The following is a 16496-nucleotide window of genomic DNA, read 5'->3' as shown; positions in this document are numbered from 1 at the left end:
TCTGCATGTTGTATCTAAAAAAAAAAAGAGAGATAAACTAATCAATTCATGGCCTTAAATGTTTCTCGGCTTTTTTTTCTCTTCTTTTGCTGTTTTTGCTATCTATTATCTTCTTACAAACCTACTCAGAATTTAATAAGGCACCAACAACTTTTTCGGCAGATAAATCAGTCCACAAGACTTTCAAAGTTTCCAGGATTCGATCATCAATTTCCGAAGCATTTGCCACAGGTCTTCCAATTTCTGTGGCAGTGGGAGGGTCTGGCAAAGTTGTTAAATTTGGAGGAGGGTCTACTGTAAACCAAGGATGATTTTGAACTTGTTTCATCTGTGAATAATTAAGAATAATTAATAATTATGTCGTAATATAAAAAAAAACGATTATAATTTGCCAAGTACCGTTAATCGTTTTGATGGATTGATGACTAGAATTTTCGTAATTAAATCTCTTGCATCAGCTGATAAATGTTCTGGTATTTTGTATTTTCCAACCTTGACTTTATTCAATAATTGTCTAATATTATCATCATCGAACGGTAAATGTCCACTTAGCAGCGCATACAGAATAATTCCACAAGACCAAATATCCGAAGCTGATCCATCATATGGAATACCCTACAAGTATTTTAAATAAAAGTTAATTCATACTGTGAAGATTACTATTTTCGTTGTACTACATTGACAATCTCAGGGCTTGCATAATGTGGGGAACTAATATAAGAGACTTAGAAACATATGTAAACCCTTCCCCACCCCCCCCCTTCTTTTCTGTTTAGTTTACCCGCAGCTAGTTTCTAATAAAGAACCCGTAGGCTGTAGTGATGCCATACCGAAATCTGCAATCTTGATATTTTTTTCTCGATCAAGCAGCAAGTTTTCTGGTTTTAAATCTCGATGACTGAAGAAGAAAACATGTTAATGAGGAGTACTACATGTTGACCAAAAAAAGGACGTTTTACCAAATCAAATGACGATGACAGTAGTCAAGACCAATAATAATTTGTTGAAAATATTTTCTTGCTTCTTGTTCAGAAAGTCTTCCTTGAGACACCAAGTATTCAAATAATTCTCCGCCCTGAACATATTCCAATACCAAATATCTACCAAAAAGGGTTTGGGAGGGCGTTAATATATATTTTGTTTACATTTTATAAAAATAAAATATTCGTATTACAGGTTGGGAGAATCCGACAAGTCAATAACGTCCAATAAGCTCATAATATTAGGATGGCTGATTAATTTCATGACTGCAATCTCTCTCTTTACAGCCTTTTCAACTGAGGCATTGGCAGCCAAATGAGATTTAGATATAATCTTTATTGCTACCTTTTCACCCGTAACTTTATGAATACCAATCTTGACGCGACCTATAGGAATATTAGCCCTAATACAAAAAGGGTAGTAGAATAATAATGTACCTGATGAACCTCTTCCCAATGTCTTGCCTAGCCAGTAATCGCCGACATCTTTTCGACGACGATTACCAGGAGACATGATGGGTGAGTTATGCTTATTATGTGGATATTTTGCTAAAGGCCTTCTTTGCGGTGCTGGGGATGCCATTGTGTCTATTAGTGTCATGATGAAAAAAAAAGGAAAATAAAGAGAAACAACAAATAAATGAGAAAAAACTGATTAAAAAAGGGGAAAAATGTATATGGACATTCGATGGTCGAAATGAAGATAACTTATTCTCGGACAATAATTAATGATTAACCTTTTCTGATCTATCTGACAATTGTTAAAGGAATGTGTGTATCACACAAATGCCAAATATTTTTAAAAGACCGTTTTAGCTCGGCATTTCAATCATGAATTAATGACGCATGTCTGTCTGTGTGTGTGTGTGTGAGAAAAATATCAACACCTTTTTTATTTGCTATTCATTTTCATTATCATGGGCCAAACACACGGAAAAGAAACAGTAGAAGAAAAGCCAACAGCGAGACCTTCTATAAAGTCCAACTTTAAACCAAAAAAGCACTTGACGAGAGTTGAGATTGTGTCTTTACAGCATACGTTCAAACAACTACAGTCGACATTTCCTGATGGTTTTAGTTGTGTTGAAGCCAAAAAATTCTTGGTAAAAATTGCAATTTTCTCACCTTGTATATGAAACTAATAAGAAAAAGTAGGAACATTTAAATTTTCCACAACAAGTTGAACCTGCTGCTGTATTATTATTCAAATCATTTTCATACTTGGGTTCTTATCCTAACTGTACTGTAGCAGGACCAGTGCCTCTTTCATTTGACGCATTTATCACTGCCTTTGTAGTTCTGGTGGGACGCCTCGATAATGAAATCCCCGGTTGCATTTTATCAGAATCATTATTTTTCCAATCATTATCCATATTACCCATACCGGAAGAGAAAGCAGCTATTGTTGAACCACCTAAAGAGACACATGCTGATCGTTCATCCAAGGGACTTTCTTTAGCTGAACTCGGCGTTGATTTTAGTGATTTAGATTTCAACCCTAAACCAGATGAGGATGACAAGGATGATGGATCAAAGATCTTGTGTCGCGATCTTGTTGAATTATTTGTTTTACTATTGTGGCTTGGTGAGGCAGATCAGCCTTCACATGATTTCAAGCGTATTCGGCAAATGGCTGTCAACATTGTAAACACGATTAAGCCATCCTCCCTGGAAGACGAAGAATTGCCTTGTATTTCAAATTGTTTATTAAGGCAGTGGAAAGATGCGTTTTCACCTCATCTGTTTAAACCACTACAGTCACTTATCACAAAGTCATTTACCTATCATAATAGTGATGAATCTAGATTATTACCTCCAGATAAAGTACCTATTGTAGATGATAGTGATATACTGACACCCTTATATTCTACATTGATATCATGGGCTTTACCCGAAACAATTCTGATAACTAAACAATGGACACGATTATACTCTGCAGACAGAGACGGCTTTTCGATGAATCGATTTGAGTCTCATGTGTTTAAATACCCGGGCCCAACACTACTGGTGATGCAAGTGTCCAATAAAGAAAGATCCATGACGTTGGGAGCATTTATCACACAACCATGGAAACAATCCAAACATTTCTGGGGATCAAGTGAATGTTTCTTATTTGAGTTGGATCCTCAATTCGACATTTTTCGATCCACAGGTATTAATAAGACGGAAAATTACATTTATTATCATCATGATTTTGGCATCGGATTTGGGTCCAATGAAAATCATCCAACACCCAACGGATTTATCTTGTACTTGCAAAATACCCTACAGGAAGGCCTATACCAAAACGAAGCCTATCCTTCTCAACCCACATTCGAAAGTGCTACCAAAAGTCGAAGACATCTCAACTTTACTTGCCCTTTTGACACGGAAAATATCGAAGTGTTCGGTTTAGGCAACGAAAAAGACCGGGAAAGACAGGCTCGAGAGTGGAAGTTTGATCAACAAGAAGCTGAACGAAGAAATGGTTTAAACATAAGACAAGCAGATGGAAATTTAGATAAGGAGCTTTTAAAAATGGCCGGTATTATTGATGAAAGACAAGAGCGATAATATTAATAATAATAAAAAAACACAAGAACAAAAAAGCATTGGGGGAGGAGGGAGGGGGGGGGGTATTATTTTATTTTTATATACAGGTATATAAAATCTAATGTGCTGGTGGTGGAGGTGGTGGTGGTGGCGGTGGTGGTGGATGTAATGTAAATGTATTATGGTGCTGATCGTTATTATGTATTTTGAGATAGCTCGTGCTTTGATTGAGTTGATCAATGGATGGACTCCAATGACCTGGATTTAAATAGAAATAATCTTCACTATTATTATTGGTATTCATGTAGCTGGGTGTGGTAGCTAATGGTGTATTATTACTGCTACTGCTATAATTATTGTATGAGGGAATCCTAGTTTGGTATTGTGGCAACTGTTGTAATTGATATGTTTGAAATTGTTGATCGTGTTGTCTTTGCTGCTCCAAAATCCATTCTGAAGTAATCTGGCTATTCGTTCCTACGTCTTCTCGAATAGGCGTGATCAGCCCACCATTGGTCGTGGTCGACCATAATCCAGGTGTGTTTGCTAAATTATCTACAGGCGAAGATGTTGTGGTCGAATTAAACTGTTGTGGGGTTAGGCTGAAATAGTCTTGCTGTTGATACTGTTGTGGTTGTTGTATTTGTGGTGTCAATACGTTGTTTTGGCTGTTCAACATTGTGTATAAATCGGATAATTCCTTGTCAATTCTTGCGTCGAGTTTTATATATTGCATTGACTGTCTTATTTGGTCAACGAAATCACTATCGATTTTATCGTCTTCTCTTGATATATTTGATTGTAAGCATAGCATGAGTGCAAAACAGCACATTCGCCTGGACTGTATGGCACTGGAGAAATAAGGCCGCCTGACAAGCGTATGCACCATTCGTTGTAATCGATAGGCAGTTTCGATACGGTCCCATTCGGTTTCTAGATGATAGTGAGATAACAATAGCAAATATAGCATATCGTATAGTACAGCGCTATACAAAATCATGATATCTATCTCTTCTTCATCTGTTGGACACAGCAAGACTAGTCTACTTTGAGTGACGGGATGTAAAGAATCATGCCAATGTTGTCTAATCTCCTTAAACTGCTTTAAACAGATTAACTGACAGGTTGAATTTGTAATCATACTTTGAACAGTATGAGAATACAGAACGCTTAGATTTGCAATCTGAGCAAACCGATTTACACCAAGTTGAGCCGAACATGTATCATTTTCACAATCCAACTCCTCTGCCAAGGCCTGAGGTAATTCGAGCGGTAAATGGATGACTTCCAAAATGCAAAATAGAATTAAATAGAATAGACTTAATTTTTTGGGTTGTGTAACGTGGAATTAACCTTAAATTTCACTGCTTAAATTTTTGAAGTTAATTCGACCCCCCTACCCCCCCGAATTAAAATAGAATTAACTCCAAAAAAAAAAAAAAAACATTTCTATTAAATACTTTGTTTCTGATAAACGCTAATAATATGCAGATAATAGATATGAGATGTATGGATAATATTTGTCAAAAACGTTTATTTATTCGGCTCTTTTACGCTTCTGGGAACGGGTGCCTTTGCCCTTTTCAGAAGTAGGAATAGGTTGCTAATGTGCATATAAAGATTATGGTTTTTAGTACGAATAAAAAAAACATGATTTATAATAGTTAAACTACCTTAGCTACCGATGTCTTGATATATTCAAACATCGCTGACATCTGATAATGTAGTCGGTTAGATAGAGTTTATATATATGATACGAATCAACATATTGATTAAATTTACCGTCTCCTTCAACTCGTTGAACTCCTTTTTGACATCATTGAGTTCACTTTTGAGGCCATTTTTCACACCATCCAGGCGAATGTTGACCTCCTCAAATTGATTGTCAACAGCTCCAAGACGATTTTCAATCATTTCCAAATTGACATCGGTCACGTTGGTCATTTCGGAACGTGTGGTTGGGACCGATGGTTTTGGTTCATTTTCTCCCCGAAGAGACAACGCAATTGCCTCAGCCAGGACACCAAAATGGTTGTTGAAGTCCTCCATATGCTGGTGGGTATTTTTGGACTTCTTTGGCATTGGCACCGTTCTACCAACTGCACGAGGAGATGCCTCACTCTTGTCACTGTCTGTTAAACTCTGCTCTACCAGATCATCAATTGAGCGAAAGCCGCTACCTCCATGATGCATGCGGCTTGCTTTCTCTTCATCCTCGGAATCCGTGTGACCATGAAGCTGTGATAAGCAGCCTTTGATTGCAATTTGGTCCTCAATTGTTTTTGCATCAGTAATCAAAGTAGTTGGGGTTGAGTTGCCTAATAGATTTTTTTTGTTTGTATCATTGTTAGCAAGATTTCTTTCATTACACCTCGAATTATATGATAATTTACCTGTTGGTGCTTTTGCCGTTCTCAATGTACGATAAGCCGCCTTCAAAGAGTTGCCGCTACGCTCATAGGCAACCTTCGTTCCCTTGGTTCCTGTTTCCAACCTGATGGCCTCGTTTTCTTGTTCGACAATTTTTTTTTGTCCAGCCATATATATTTGGCTTACACGGGACCATTCGTCCGCTCCACTTGGCAAAACCTTCTTTACTATTTTCAGTAAATAGGTTTTTTCATCTTTAGTCATTCTGACAGATCCTGTTACGTTGCCCATTGTTATTTTTATTAAGTTATATGAAAAGAAAGAAAAAAGGCTTTTTTAAAAAGCGAAAATTATGGTTTTTATAACACGTTGTTTAATAAAGCACGCTATTATGTCAGACTTGTTTGAATCAATCATCTTGTTGGGATAATATGGCGTGACTTATGAGATTCGATGTTGTGGAACCCAATTGTTGTCACTTTTGTATTGGTAACGAAATACAAGTTAATCTCTCTTTTATCATCCATTTCCTTTTTCTTTATCCCCTTTATATTTTTGATACAAAATGCCCCCTATAACAAAGCGTAAATTAGCATTATTATCGCATATTACTTTGCTTTCTGCTGCTGCCTATCAGTACATGAATTATCTTGAATCTCAACGCCGTATTTCTAAACGATTCTACACAACGTCAAAAAGTCTGCATTCACCTACTAAATCGGCTGCTAAAAGGTTGCTTGATGGTCGTCAGGATGATGCCTTTATGTGTCATTTTGGTTTGACGACTGGAGCATTCGATCAATTACACGAAGAATTCCAAAAAGAATATCCAACCGAATGCACGGCTGGACGTAAAAGAGTACTTGACACGGTGATGACACTTGCTTTGGTTCTGATGTGGTTGCATAACACCATGAAGCAGGAGACACTCTGTATAATATTTGGTGTCCCTGCTGCAACACTCAGTAGATTTAAAACTATGGGTATTCAAACCCTCTTAAACGTTTTTGAAAAAAACAAAAAAGACCCTCGTTGGAAAATTGGTTGGCCCACTACAGATGAAATGACAACGTTTAACGATATGGTGCTTACGAACACCACAAATGACTTTGAGAAACAGGTGTTAGAAGGAGTGTTTGGCTTTGTTGACGGTCTTAACCTTAGAATACAACATCCTGAAGACCCATTCGAGCAAAATGCGTACTATAACGGATGGAAAGGTGATTGCTATGCCTCACAAGTTTTAGTATATACCCCGGATGGCTGTATCGCCTATGTGAGGTAGGATTGACATACTTGTTTGATTCTCTAAACAAACAAAACTAAATTGACTCTTTTTCTTATAGATATAACTGTCCTGGTTCTTGGCATGATGCCGAAATAGCAATTCCACTTTACGAAAGGTTTCTTGCTTACAAATGTCCAAGCCCTTTCAAGCTTCTTGCGGATTCTGCTTTCCCTTGTAAGCGAGAGTTTGAAAACAAAGTGCTAAGTGTACCAAGAGAAAACGCAATTGGCATTGAAAGAGCCAACGTGCAGACACAAAAGAAACATGCTATCATTACCAAGCATAGACAGGCAGTGGAATGGGGTATGAGAGCCATACAAGGGTCTTTTGGAAGACTTCATACCAAGCTTCCTTCGGATAAAATTAAGCGTTATGAAATCTTGACCCTTGTATGGAGACTACACAACTTCAGTGTAAGAACGGTTGGCGTCAACCAAATTAATACTGTTTACTATGCTAATTGGAAGGCGAGAGAGCAAGAAATTTTGAATTATGAAAATTAATAAAATTTATTGAAAGTTAATTCTATTTTATGGTTTTGGAACAAAAAAAAATTAACTCGGAAAATCAAATTCCCGGAGTTAATTCTATTCTATTTAATTCTATTTTGCATTTTGGAAGTCATCCAATCAATCATGGTGTATAAATTGTTGAAATTCGGATCGGATAGGTTAGAGAAACCAATGGAACTAAATAGGATCCACCGAGCACGGTTAATCATTTCTTGATGTTGAGGCACTAGTGATTGTATTTGACCAATCATTTCTTGCGCTCTTTCTAAAAAATATATGCCGTGGCCAGATGAAGTATGAATTTCGTCATGTTTATATAATAAAAGCAATGTATGTACAGAGTCTAACCGGGGTGTTAATGTTGATACTTCTTGTTGTGCTATCGAATATAAGGACGGTAATGAATGTGATGGAAAGTAATATGAACCTAATGCCATGATAGCGTAACGCAAGCCTCTGGAAAGTAATAATCTGTCTTGAGAATGTATGTTCATGACCGACTGCTTTAACAGAACTGGGTATGCGGGATGAATATGGTCAAAATAGAGTTCAAATAGCTTTGATTCCAAATTAATGGACGGTTCAGTGTCGATTTGTTGTTGTTGTTGTTGTTGTTGTTGTATTGGTGAAGGAGGAGGAGGAGGAGTCTCAATTAGGTTCGTTTCATATCCGGCTTGCCCGTCTTTTATTAAAAGTAAAGGGAATCTAATCAGGAATTGGTCATACATGTTGAACTGTGGCTCAGGGCGTATAATTTCATTTCCCCGGGTAGTTGTAACAGGAGAAAAGATGCAAACCATTTGGTGTTTTAGGCAATTTGAACAAGTGCCGGAACCTGGAATACCGATATCGCATCTAGCACAAACATAAATTAAATTTTTATTTTTATATATTTTTTTATTTTTTTTTTATTACTTTGACTTGCGACGACGACAAAAATCACAAGCACGAGCGACCTTTAGCTTCTTGTATCGATCAGGATCATTCATATCTACAAAATGAAATTCCACTGGTTTTTTTTTACGGTGTGTGCTCATTTTTCAAGAATCCAAAAAAAAAAAAAAAAAAATTAAAAAAAAAAAATATATGAAGAAAGAAAAAAAGGGAAAAAATAAGAAGAAAAAAATAGATAAAAAGAAAATCAAGGGGTGGAGGGGAGTTGTGTATTATGTGAAGACAATTGAAGGTGGGCCAGGCCCTTGTATTCAATAACCGACTTTCTGAAGCTAACATGACTTGAGACGCCACAAAAATTTTCCAATGCGGAGAATGGGGTAACGATCAAACCAAACTGTTCAAAAAATAAAATAACACCCTTAATTTAAAATAATACTGACATACCAGTAAAACAGATAATTTACATATAAATCCCTTCTTCATTAGTTTTTTTCATTTATTTATTCTTCTTTTCTGCATTGAACTTACTACATGAGATTGTCATTGATTGCTGCAGCACTTGCATCCGCCGTTGCTCTGTGCGAAGGTTCCACAAAAATGGTGATTGGGTAAAAAAAATAAAAATAACTCATATAATTGTAAGATATGCTGTTTTTTTTAACATGCAACATTTCAGATACTTCCCGAACTGGTTATACGCTAACTATCCAGTAGAAAACATCCCTTTTACAAAGTATACCCACATCAATTACGGTACGCATTAACGGATGAAATCAGATAAACATTTAATATTAATCATGTGCTCCTCCCGTACAATAGCATTTGCCATACTTAATAATCCCGACAATATCCCATCTTTCTCTGATGATTGGGCTATCGAAGCCTATTTACCCCAAGTTGTCAAGCTCGCTCATGAAAACAAAACCAAGGTTTTGTTATCAGTAGGAGGTTGGACCGGCTCCAAAAGATTCAGTCCTATGGTAGCTTCTGCTGATTCTCGTCAGAAATTCATTGATTGGAATCTCGACTTCATTGACAAGTACAGTACCGATGGCGTGGATTTGGACTGGGAATATCCCGGAAAGCAGGCAGCTGGCTGTAATGAATTTGCTGACAATGATGCAGACAATTTTTTGTTGTTACTCAAAGAATTACGTGAGGCACTGGATACAAAATATCCCAACGAACACAAGGAAATCTCGATGGCCGTCCATGTTCAACCTTTTATCAAATCCGGCGTACCAATGACCGACCTCAAAGCTTTTGTTCCTTATTTCGACCATGTCAATTTAATGACCTACGGTAAACCTTTTATATTTTTTGTTGTTGTATACCTCAACTCATTCGCTATTCATAGACATTAATGGTGCTTGGGCTTCCACCACGGGCCCTAATGCCCCCTTTCAAGTGGCCGGGGACGGCAAAGGTGCACCTTTTTCATTTGTCGAAAGTACTGTCACACAAAATCGTAAAATTACCTTTTATAGCATTCTAACAATCGGGATAATTTAGGTATACGAGATTGGAAAGCCGCCGGTGTTCCAAGCAACAAGATAACTGCCGGTTTAGCTTTCTATGGCCGTTCCATGAAGGCTCAGGGTGATATGACAATAGATAAGAGTCAGTTTCAAGATTCCGTTGCTGGTGCTCCTAAAGGAGACTCTGATGATGCTTATTGGGATGATCCTTATTGTAACAAGGAACCTGGAGGACTTTCCGGTATCTGGAAGTGGTCCAATCTTCGTAAAGAAGGTCTTTTAAAAGACGATTTCGTTACACCCGGTGAGGGATGGCAACGTAACTGGGATGAAGTTTCCCAAACTCCTTGGTTATTTAACCCTGAGACTAAAAATTTCATCTCATATGATGACCCTCAATCTTTAAATATAAAAGTGGAGCATGCTGTTTGCGAAGATTTAGGTGGTGTTATGGTTTGGTAAGACAGGAATAATATTGGCCCTTTGAATCAGCTATCTTATCTGTTATTATTACAATTAGGGATATCCATCAAGATAACGGTGAATTGTTGGATGTCGTGAACAAGATTCATACTTCTGTTCCTTCTTCCTGCCCAAATTCAATCAGTGGTTCTAATCCTCTCACTACAAATTCAAATGACCCTGAAGAAGTCCCTGAAAGTGATGTTAATGGAGAGCTTAATAGCACTCCTGTTTCATCAACCCCCGCTGCCCCCACGAGTGATTCCGAATGGTCTGGCGATGCTGATGATCTGGAAGACTTCTATGATGATGAAGTTGAGACAGTTTCTATGGAGACCACATCAGCTTCTGTAGTAGATACGCCTGCATCGGCTGCACTTGATACGCCTACATCGTCTGTAGCTGATACCCCTTCCTCATCTGAAGTCCAAACACCTACATCGTCTGTTGATACTACATTTTCATCATCTGAACCAGTTACAGACATAGCTTCTGAATTAGATACACCAGTGTCATCTGGTCTTTATACTCCCACATCGTCTACATCCGTTACACCAGTCAGTACTACGTCAGCTGAACCAGACTATGCCTCTTCTGTCCAAGCCGACCCCGCTACTGGTTCTGTGACGGCTATTCATGGTGGTCCATGTTCCAATTCAGGCCATCAAATGTGTCTTCAATCGGGTGAGTCAACTCAATGGTTGACCTGTAACTTTGGTAAATGGTTATCTCGTGACTGTGCTTCGGGTCTTGTATGCTTTGACGGGATAAATGGTAGGGAAAACAAAAAAAGAAAGCATTGTACAACATAATATTCACTTTTTTTTTTTTACTTCCAATTTAGCCGGTGCACTTTATTGCGATTTCCCTGCAGACATAAAAGCTGCTTCTGCACCCTCTTCGTATTCATTACTTCCTACACCATCAGGAGTAAAATCCAATGATTTACCTGACGCTATTATGGCTTCACCTTTATTAAAAATGTTACCAAAAAGCAGCGTGTAACCTTACAAAAAAAGTACATATGTTCCCCTTTTGAAAACGAGTTACCTTACCCGAGATTTAATCCCTTTACCCACCCCCTTTTTAATAAATTTAACGCATGTGTCAAAGGTTTATATTGTGTAATTAGCTTATTTTTACTTGTTTATACAACAATAATTAAGGGATTTAGTTTTGTTTGCGAAGTAATTGCACACTCAAAACTTTTTTTTTGTTACAGTGTGGTTTACTATTGTATTTGTTGGTCCCTTTACTGTTGGATCAATGGCCAAAGGTAATCATCTAGATTAAGAGGTAAGAAAAATCTATATCACAAAGAAAAGATGTATTCAACATACCAATTGTCTTCAGGGCCATTAAATACTTGATACTTAGTGGACCCTTCCGGGCGTTATTCTATATAAAGAACGTATAAATTAAATAGGTTTATAAATAGACATTGTCGTTTTAACCTACCTTAAAAAATGACTCGACTTCATAAAGCTTTGCCATTTCTAGCGGTAATTCAACAAAAACAACTAGATTAAAACTTGGTTAATTTATCAACCTCTACATATCACCATATATAAACAAAAAACAAAAATAAAAAATAAAAATAATACCTATATCCACACAATGTAAAGATACGTCGAGACCCTCCAAGTTCATATCTATCAGTATCATTTGCACAGCATGGCTTTTGTTGTAATTATCACAGGTTTCCGTTGCCGAATCATAGTTATTTAAATTCACGAATTTACTTCGTTTCGATTTCAAGCACTCCTCCAAGTTCCTGAGAACTTGCTCGTTACGATAGATGAATGCTACTTTCGGCCTTTTGTAAGTCTCAAGCACGTAAGCAATGTATTCGTTGATTCCATCCTTTTTCGCTTCACCCGTCTTCTTGTGCTGCAAAAAATAAATAAATCGATAACCCATTGTCAATTATTTGATACTCATTTGTAAAATAAAATCTTATTACCAGTTCCTCAATCAAATCGATTTTTTCTTCAAGATCCAAACCCGAACCAATATCCAATGATTCCACTTGCTTACTTAATTGTGCATTTTTCTTGATACTGAAACAAACGTTTTGTCGCACATAATCGGGAAACTCAGGTTTCAGTTCATCTAGCCTAGGACAGTACCAAATATTTGTGTCCAGCAGATATGTAAATTCATATTGGTTGCATCTTCCATTGTGTGTGGGTCCAAATACCGAACTCTTCGGATCACAATATCGCTTGGCAAATTCTTCGAATTTTGGAAACATCACAGGTGCTACTGCTTGGAGTTGTGTGTACATATTGACTGGTAAACAGCTTTGGGCTGAATCAGATATCAGGATTGACTTCGAATGACTTTGTAGTAATGTGCAGATAAACTTGGATTCACCTTTCTACTCATATAAATGTAATGAAATACGACATCGTTAGTAAAAATCAGAGTCCAGTGGCATGGTAGCCATCACGCAATTTTAATTTACCGTCCATGATTTCAAGTAATGGCTATCCGCACATAACATGATATTAAACTTTTGTGCTCGAATCTCATTCCTTCGCTTAGCAGTATGTTCATGACTGGCAATGTAGAATTTCACGTTGTTAGTGGTCGTATATTCATCCTCCTCCTCCTCTTCTTCGCTGTCACTCTCGTATGCACCCTCTAGTCGCTGCTGCATTTTCTTCGCGTATGACATACGAACGCTTGGTTCCTTTCGTTTCCTTTTCATCGTAGTAGTTTGTTTGAAGGCCTCGCTTTTTGGTAATTTAGGGTCCATAATACACACTTCTTCTTCATCCAGATCCAAAAAACTCATCACTTCTCGTTTCCACGTCTGACACAAAATGCCAGGACAGGCTACCATCACAGGCCATTCTTCCTCGTACACTTTCGTCAACGCCAATGCTTGCTGGACAGATCCAATTCCATTCTCGTTCCCGAATAAAATACGACAATTTCTCTCGATGCCTACACGAACCGCATTTCTCTGGATGGATGATCCCATCTTTGTCCAAGTCTCTGAACCAACAAATTCCGTCCACTTACTTTCCATGTAGCTCAAATCACTCAAATCACGCTGTCCTGCGTTCTGCGCTGATAGCGTTCGCTGAATAATACTATCCAAAAGGGCTGTCGGAATGGGATCGATGTCGATCAGTAGATTCGGTGTGTCTGTTGGCAAAGAGGAAAGGGCGAGATTATACATCGGCACTGAGGCCGGTATGGTCCATTGTCCATACTTGGCACTCCATTCGATGTGCTCTATATTTGCAATGACGGGATCCAAAGTCAAATTTTGTTCTGCCTTAATACCAATGAGGTCCTTTGAAATAACGCTAAAGGCCACGCGTACTTTGGTCTTAGTTAATGATGTCTCCTTGTCTTTCTGACTCGCTCTGAATTTGTTGATCGAATTCAATCGTTGTCCACTAAGAGGCATAATGGAGGCATAGGCATATTCTGGATGCTTGATAAAGGGGTGAGGAGACTCATCCCACACGAAGTAAGAACATACACCAGTGGGGCACTTTTAACGTGTGGGGAAAAATTAAGTAAAAAAAAAACGTCGGGTTGGGTTGTCAAAAAAAAAAGAAAAGAAAAGAAAAAGATAGTGGTGCTTTTTTATTATTGTTATTTTTTACCTTTAAGTACCATCGGCCACGATTTTTACCTGCAGTTTTAACTTCTAAACTAATGGGCGTACTTCCACACTTACAGACGTCCATTGTAAATTGCGATTGCAGTAGGATAAAAAGAAAAAGAGCAAGTTGTCCTCCCCGAAAAAAAGCTCTTTTTTTTTTTTTGATTAAATACCTACTTGATGCACCTCATAAATTGAAGATCAGTCCTGTGTTGATAGATTACCCTACTACGAGACAGTGTGATCCTGCAGGCTACTCAGGATCTCGCAATGTCATGTTATAGCTGTAGAGTTTACGACTTTTTTTTATGCAAATGAAAGGAGAATTATACTTGGATAATAAGCAATACTGGAAGAATAACTTGTCTAAAAAAGGTCTAATAACTACTTTGCGCGCCGAATGAACGACCAACATAGTCTTTTCATAAAGTGGACTTTGATGTTGTGGTATACACAATTCAACACAAGTTTGACGAAAAAAAAAAAAAAAAAAATTCTTTCGTTTTAAAAACAAATTTTCGATCAGGGGCAAAGGACATGGATATTTTCTTCAGAAGTAAATCAACTTTTTTTGCATAATCTACGAGCGAAACGAATAAAAGAAACGTAATTGATAGAATGTGTTTGAACGCACTTATCAAATTTCTTGTTAAAATGTCGAAAATCATTAAGGGGCACTGATATTGTTGCATGCATTTCTGATTCTTATTGTTTAAACCGCTTTACCCAATGGCCTCAATTGCTCAAGCTTGCTCTCGAAAACTAACCGCAACTGTTCGATAAAATTTGATTTATATAAATAGGAGGGAAAGTAAAAACAATCGTAATTACCCTTTCAAATATATGTCAGTTTATCTTAGATCACGTTCAGAGAGTTAAAATAATGAGCTGTTACTGTATCATTTTCGATGTTGACGGCATTTTTAAATGTGTTTACAAAATATAAACCTCTCACGTAACAGTGTAGAAACTCGTGACTAGGTAAAATGTTTCTTTGACAGCCGCACACTTAAAATAATAATACCTAAAGGGCTTAGTTCTGTCATATGAGCACCCAGATTATATATATCGTAGAAGTTTTTTCCTATACCACCCTATTATTTATAACTGATATAAAACTACTCGTATTTCTCCTTTAAAAGTTTCATATTTGTGTAAACCAAAGACATGATAACACTACTGCTTAGGCCCGTCCTTTCTGAGCAGTAAAACTTAATTTCATCAACCGACACAGTTTTTTTTTTTTTTTTTTTTTCTTTTTTTCATTTTTTATCTTCTCATTCAAATGTCGTCCCCAAGGTTTTCAGGTTAGACATTCAATTGCAGAACAACTTAGTGCCAATAAATTTAACCCCTTTCCTTTAATGTATAGACGACGGCGAGTACTGTTATATTATTACCAACCTCAGCCCCAAGACAGATCGTCAAAAATTATGGGAAGTTTTTGGCGATTTTGGAACTATAAAGCAAATTGAGCTTAAGACAGAATTGTCAGTAGCAGCAGTAATCTATGCGTAAATATGAACTTCCTTTTTTGTTATATAAACTTTGATATAATAACTGAATTGATTAGATTTAAACCTTTGGATCAGCTACATACACATTTGATATATATCAACGACCGCTTAATACATATTAAGCAGATCCCATTATCCGACTATTTGTCAGAAGAAAGTACACCTGTTCCAGCAAATAAACTTTCCTTGGGAGGTTTGGCCACACAACACGCATTTATTGAGGAGTGGACGACACAGGAGTTTGTCACATTTGACATCAACCTAAACAGGAACTATATCGATATTTTTTTTGCACATGTGGATGGCTATTATCGTTTTCGTATTGATTACGATGAGAAAGATTTTAAAAATATAATTTTGTTACAACGTCACGATAATATCTCGTCCGTTACGATTATTGGAAAGTACCCAGCTCATTTTTGGAAATCAAAAATCCCCATGCAACAATTAGACGATCATTATCATTTGAAACACTGGGAACGGGTGGTTGAGATACCCTTGGACGAATTTTCTCGGGATATTATGAAACATAGAGCGACCGCTACTAGTAAGGATCCAGTCGTTCCTGGTGGTCGTTTTCCTAACCATACAATCAATATGAGCAACTGGACCGTGTATCGGCTCGAATTTGACGTTCCTCTCAAATCAGTAAGAAACATGCCATTATGTCCTCAAAACATGTCACACGAGGCCTTGGAGAAAAAAATTACTCAAGCTACAAATTCTCCACTTAATGTAACATCACCCATATCAGTACGTCCGGCAACAAAAGTAATCGATTTGGATAAATATACATCTGAACTGTCTTTTGAAGTACATTATATGATCGAACATG

General features: G+C 37.3%; 8 protein-coding genes across 8 annotated transcripts; 4 read left to right on the top strand and 4 right to left on the bottom strand.

Annotated features, from left to right (window-relative positions):
* Positions 1-121: 121 nt before the first annotated feature.
* On the bottom strand, positions 122-1494 carry EV154DRAFT_475437 (kinase-like domain-containing protein; the record flags this gene model as incomplete). Its single annotated transcript, XM_051597978.1, has 7 exons — positions 122-328; positions 400-615; positions 678-711; positions 782-898; positions 960-1100; positions 1175-1367; positions 1419-1494. 7 exons carry the CDS (start codon positions 1492-1494, stop codon positions 122-124), a joined length of 984 nt encoding a protein of 327 aa, XP_051449931.1.
* A 365-nt stretch (positions 1495-1859) lies between these two features.
* EV154DRAFT_608374 (TLD-domain-containing protein) lies at positions 1860-3559 on the top strand. Its single transcript, XM_051607683.1, has 2 exons — positions 1860-2083; positions 2136-3559. The coding sequence occupies exons 1-2, from the start codon at positions 1898-1900 to the stop codon at positions 3531-3533; spliced, it is 1584 nt and encodes a 527-aa protein (XP_051449930.1). The 5' UTR covers positions 1860-1897; the 3' UTR covers positions 3534-3559.
* A 37-nt stretch (positions 3560-3596) lies between these two features.
* On the bottom strand, positions 3597-4858 carry EV154DRAFT_534575 (uncharacterized protein). The gene is made up of 2 exons (XM_051604036.1): positions 3728-4858; positions 3597-3619 (listed from the first exon to the last, which is right to left on the bottom strand). The coding sequence occupies exons 1-2, from the start codon at positions 4651-4653 to the stop codon at positions 3610-3612; spliced, it is 936 nt and encodes a 311-aa protein (XP_051449929.1). The 5' UTR covers positions 4654-4858; the 3' UTR covers positions 3597-3609.
* A 2844-nt stretch (positions 4859-7702) lies between these two features.
* EV154DRAFT_608372 (uncharacterized protein) lies at positions 7703-8793 on the bottom strand. The gene is made up of 2 exons (XM_051607682.1): positions 8598-8793; positions 7703-8537 (listed from the first exon to the last, which is right to left on the bottom strand). The coding sequence occupies exons 1-2, from the start codon at positions 8717-8719 to the stop codon at positions 7763-7765; spliced, it is 897 nt and encodes a 298-aa protein (XP_051449928.1). The 5' UTR covers positions 8720-8793; the 3' UTR covers positions 7703-7762.
* A 448-nt stretch (positions 8794-9241) lies between these two features.
* EV154DRAFT_433205 (glycoside hydrolase) lies at positions 9242-10519 on the top strand (the record flags this gene model as incomplete). The annotated part of the gene is made up of 4 exons (XM_051596722.1): positions 9242-9332; positions 9399-9881; positions 9937-10029; positions 10092-10519. The coding sequence occupies 4 exons, from the start codon at positions 9242-9244 to the stop codon at positions 10517-10519; spliced, it is 1095 nt and encodes a 364-aa protein (XP_051449927.1).
* An 8-nt stretch (positions 10520-10527) lies between these two features.
* On the top strand, positions 10528-11635 carry EV154DRAFT_534564 (uncharacterized protein). The gene is made up of 2 exons (XM_051604035.1): positions 10528-11293; positions 11364-11635. Exons 1-2 carry the CDS (start codon positions 10849-10851, stop codon positions 11522-11524), a joined length of 606 nt encoding a protein of 201 aa, XP_051449926.1. The 5' UTR covers positions 10528-10848; the 3' UTR covers positions 11525-11635.
* Positions 11624-14070, bottom strand: EV154DRAFT_194688 (uncharacterized protein). Its single transcript, XM_051594303.1, has 6 exons — positions 12987-14070; positions 12483-12899; positions 12124-12409; positions 11978-12039; positions 11860-11917; positions 11624-11803 (listed from the first exon to the last, which is right to left on the bottom strand). Exons 1-6 carry the CDS (start codon positions 13941-13943, stop codon positions 11772-11774), a joined length of 1812 nt encoding a protein of 603 aa, XP_051449925.1. The 5' UTR covers positions 13944-14070; the 3' UTR covers positions 11624-11771.
* Positions 14071-15429: 1359 nt separating this feature from the next.
* On the top strand, positions 15430-16487 carry EV154DRAFT_572664 (uncharacterized protein; the record flags this gene model as incomplete). The annotated part of the gene is made up of 4 exons (XM_051606352.1): positions 15430-15451; positions 15517-15658; positions 15718-16414; positions 16476-16487. The coding sequence occupies 4 exons, from the start codon at positions 15430-15432 to the stop codon at positions 16485-16487; spliced, it is 873 nt and encodes a 290-aa protein (XP_051449924.1).
* Between the last annotated feature and the right edge of the window lie 9 nt (positions 16488-16496).

Source organism: Mucor mucedo, assembly GCF_025094135.1.
Source record: "Mucor mucedo strain NRRL 3635 chromosome Unknown EV154scaffold_344, whole genome shotgun sequence".
Taxonomy (NCBI): domain Eukaryota; kingdom Fungi; phylum Mucoromycota; class Mucoromycetes; order Mucorales; family Mucoraceae; genus Mucor; species Mucor mucedo.
The sequence above is the reverse complement of the archived record's forward strand: the minus strand, read 5'-3'. Positions and strand labels throughout refer to the sequence as shown.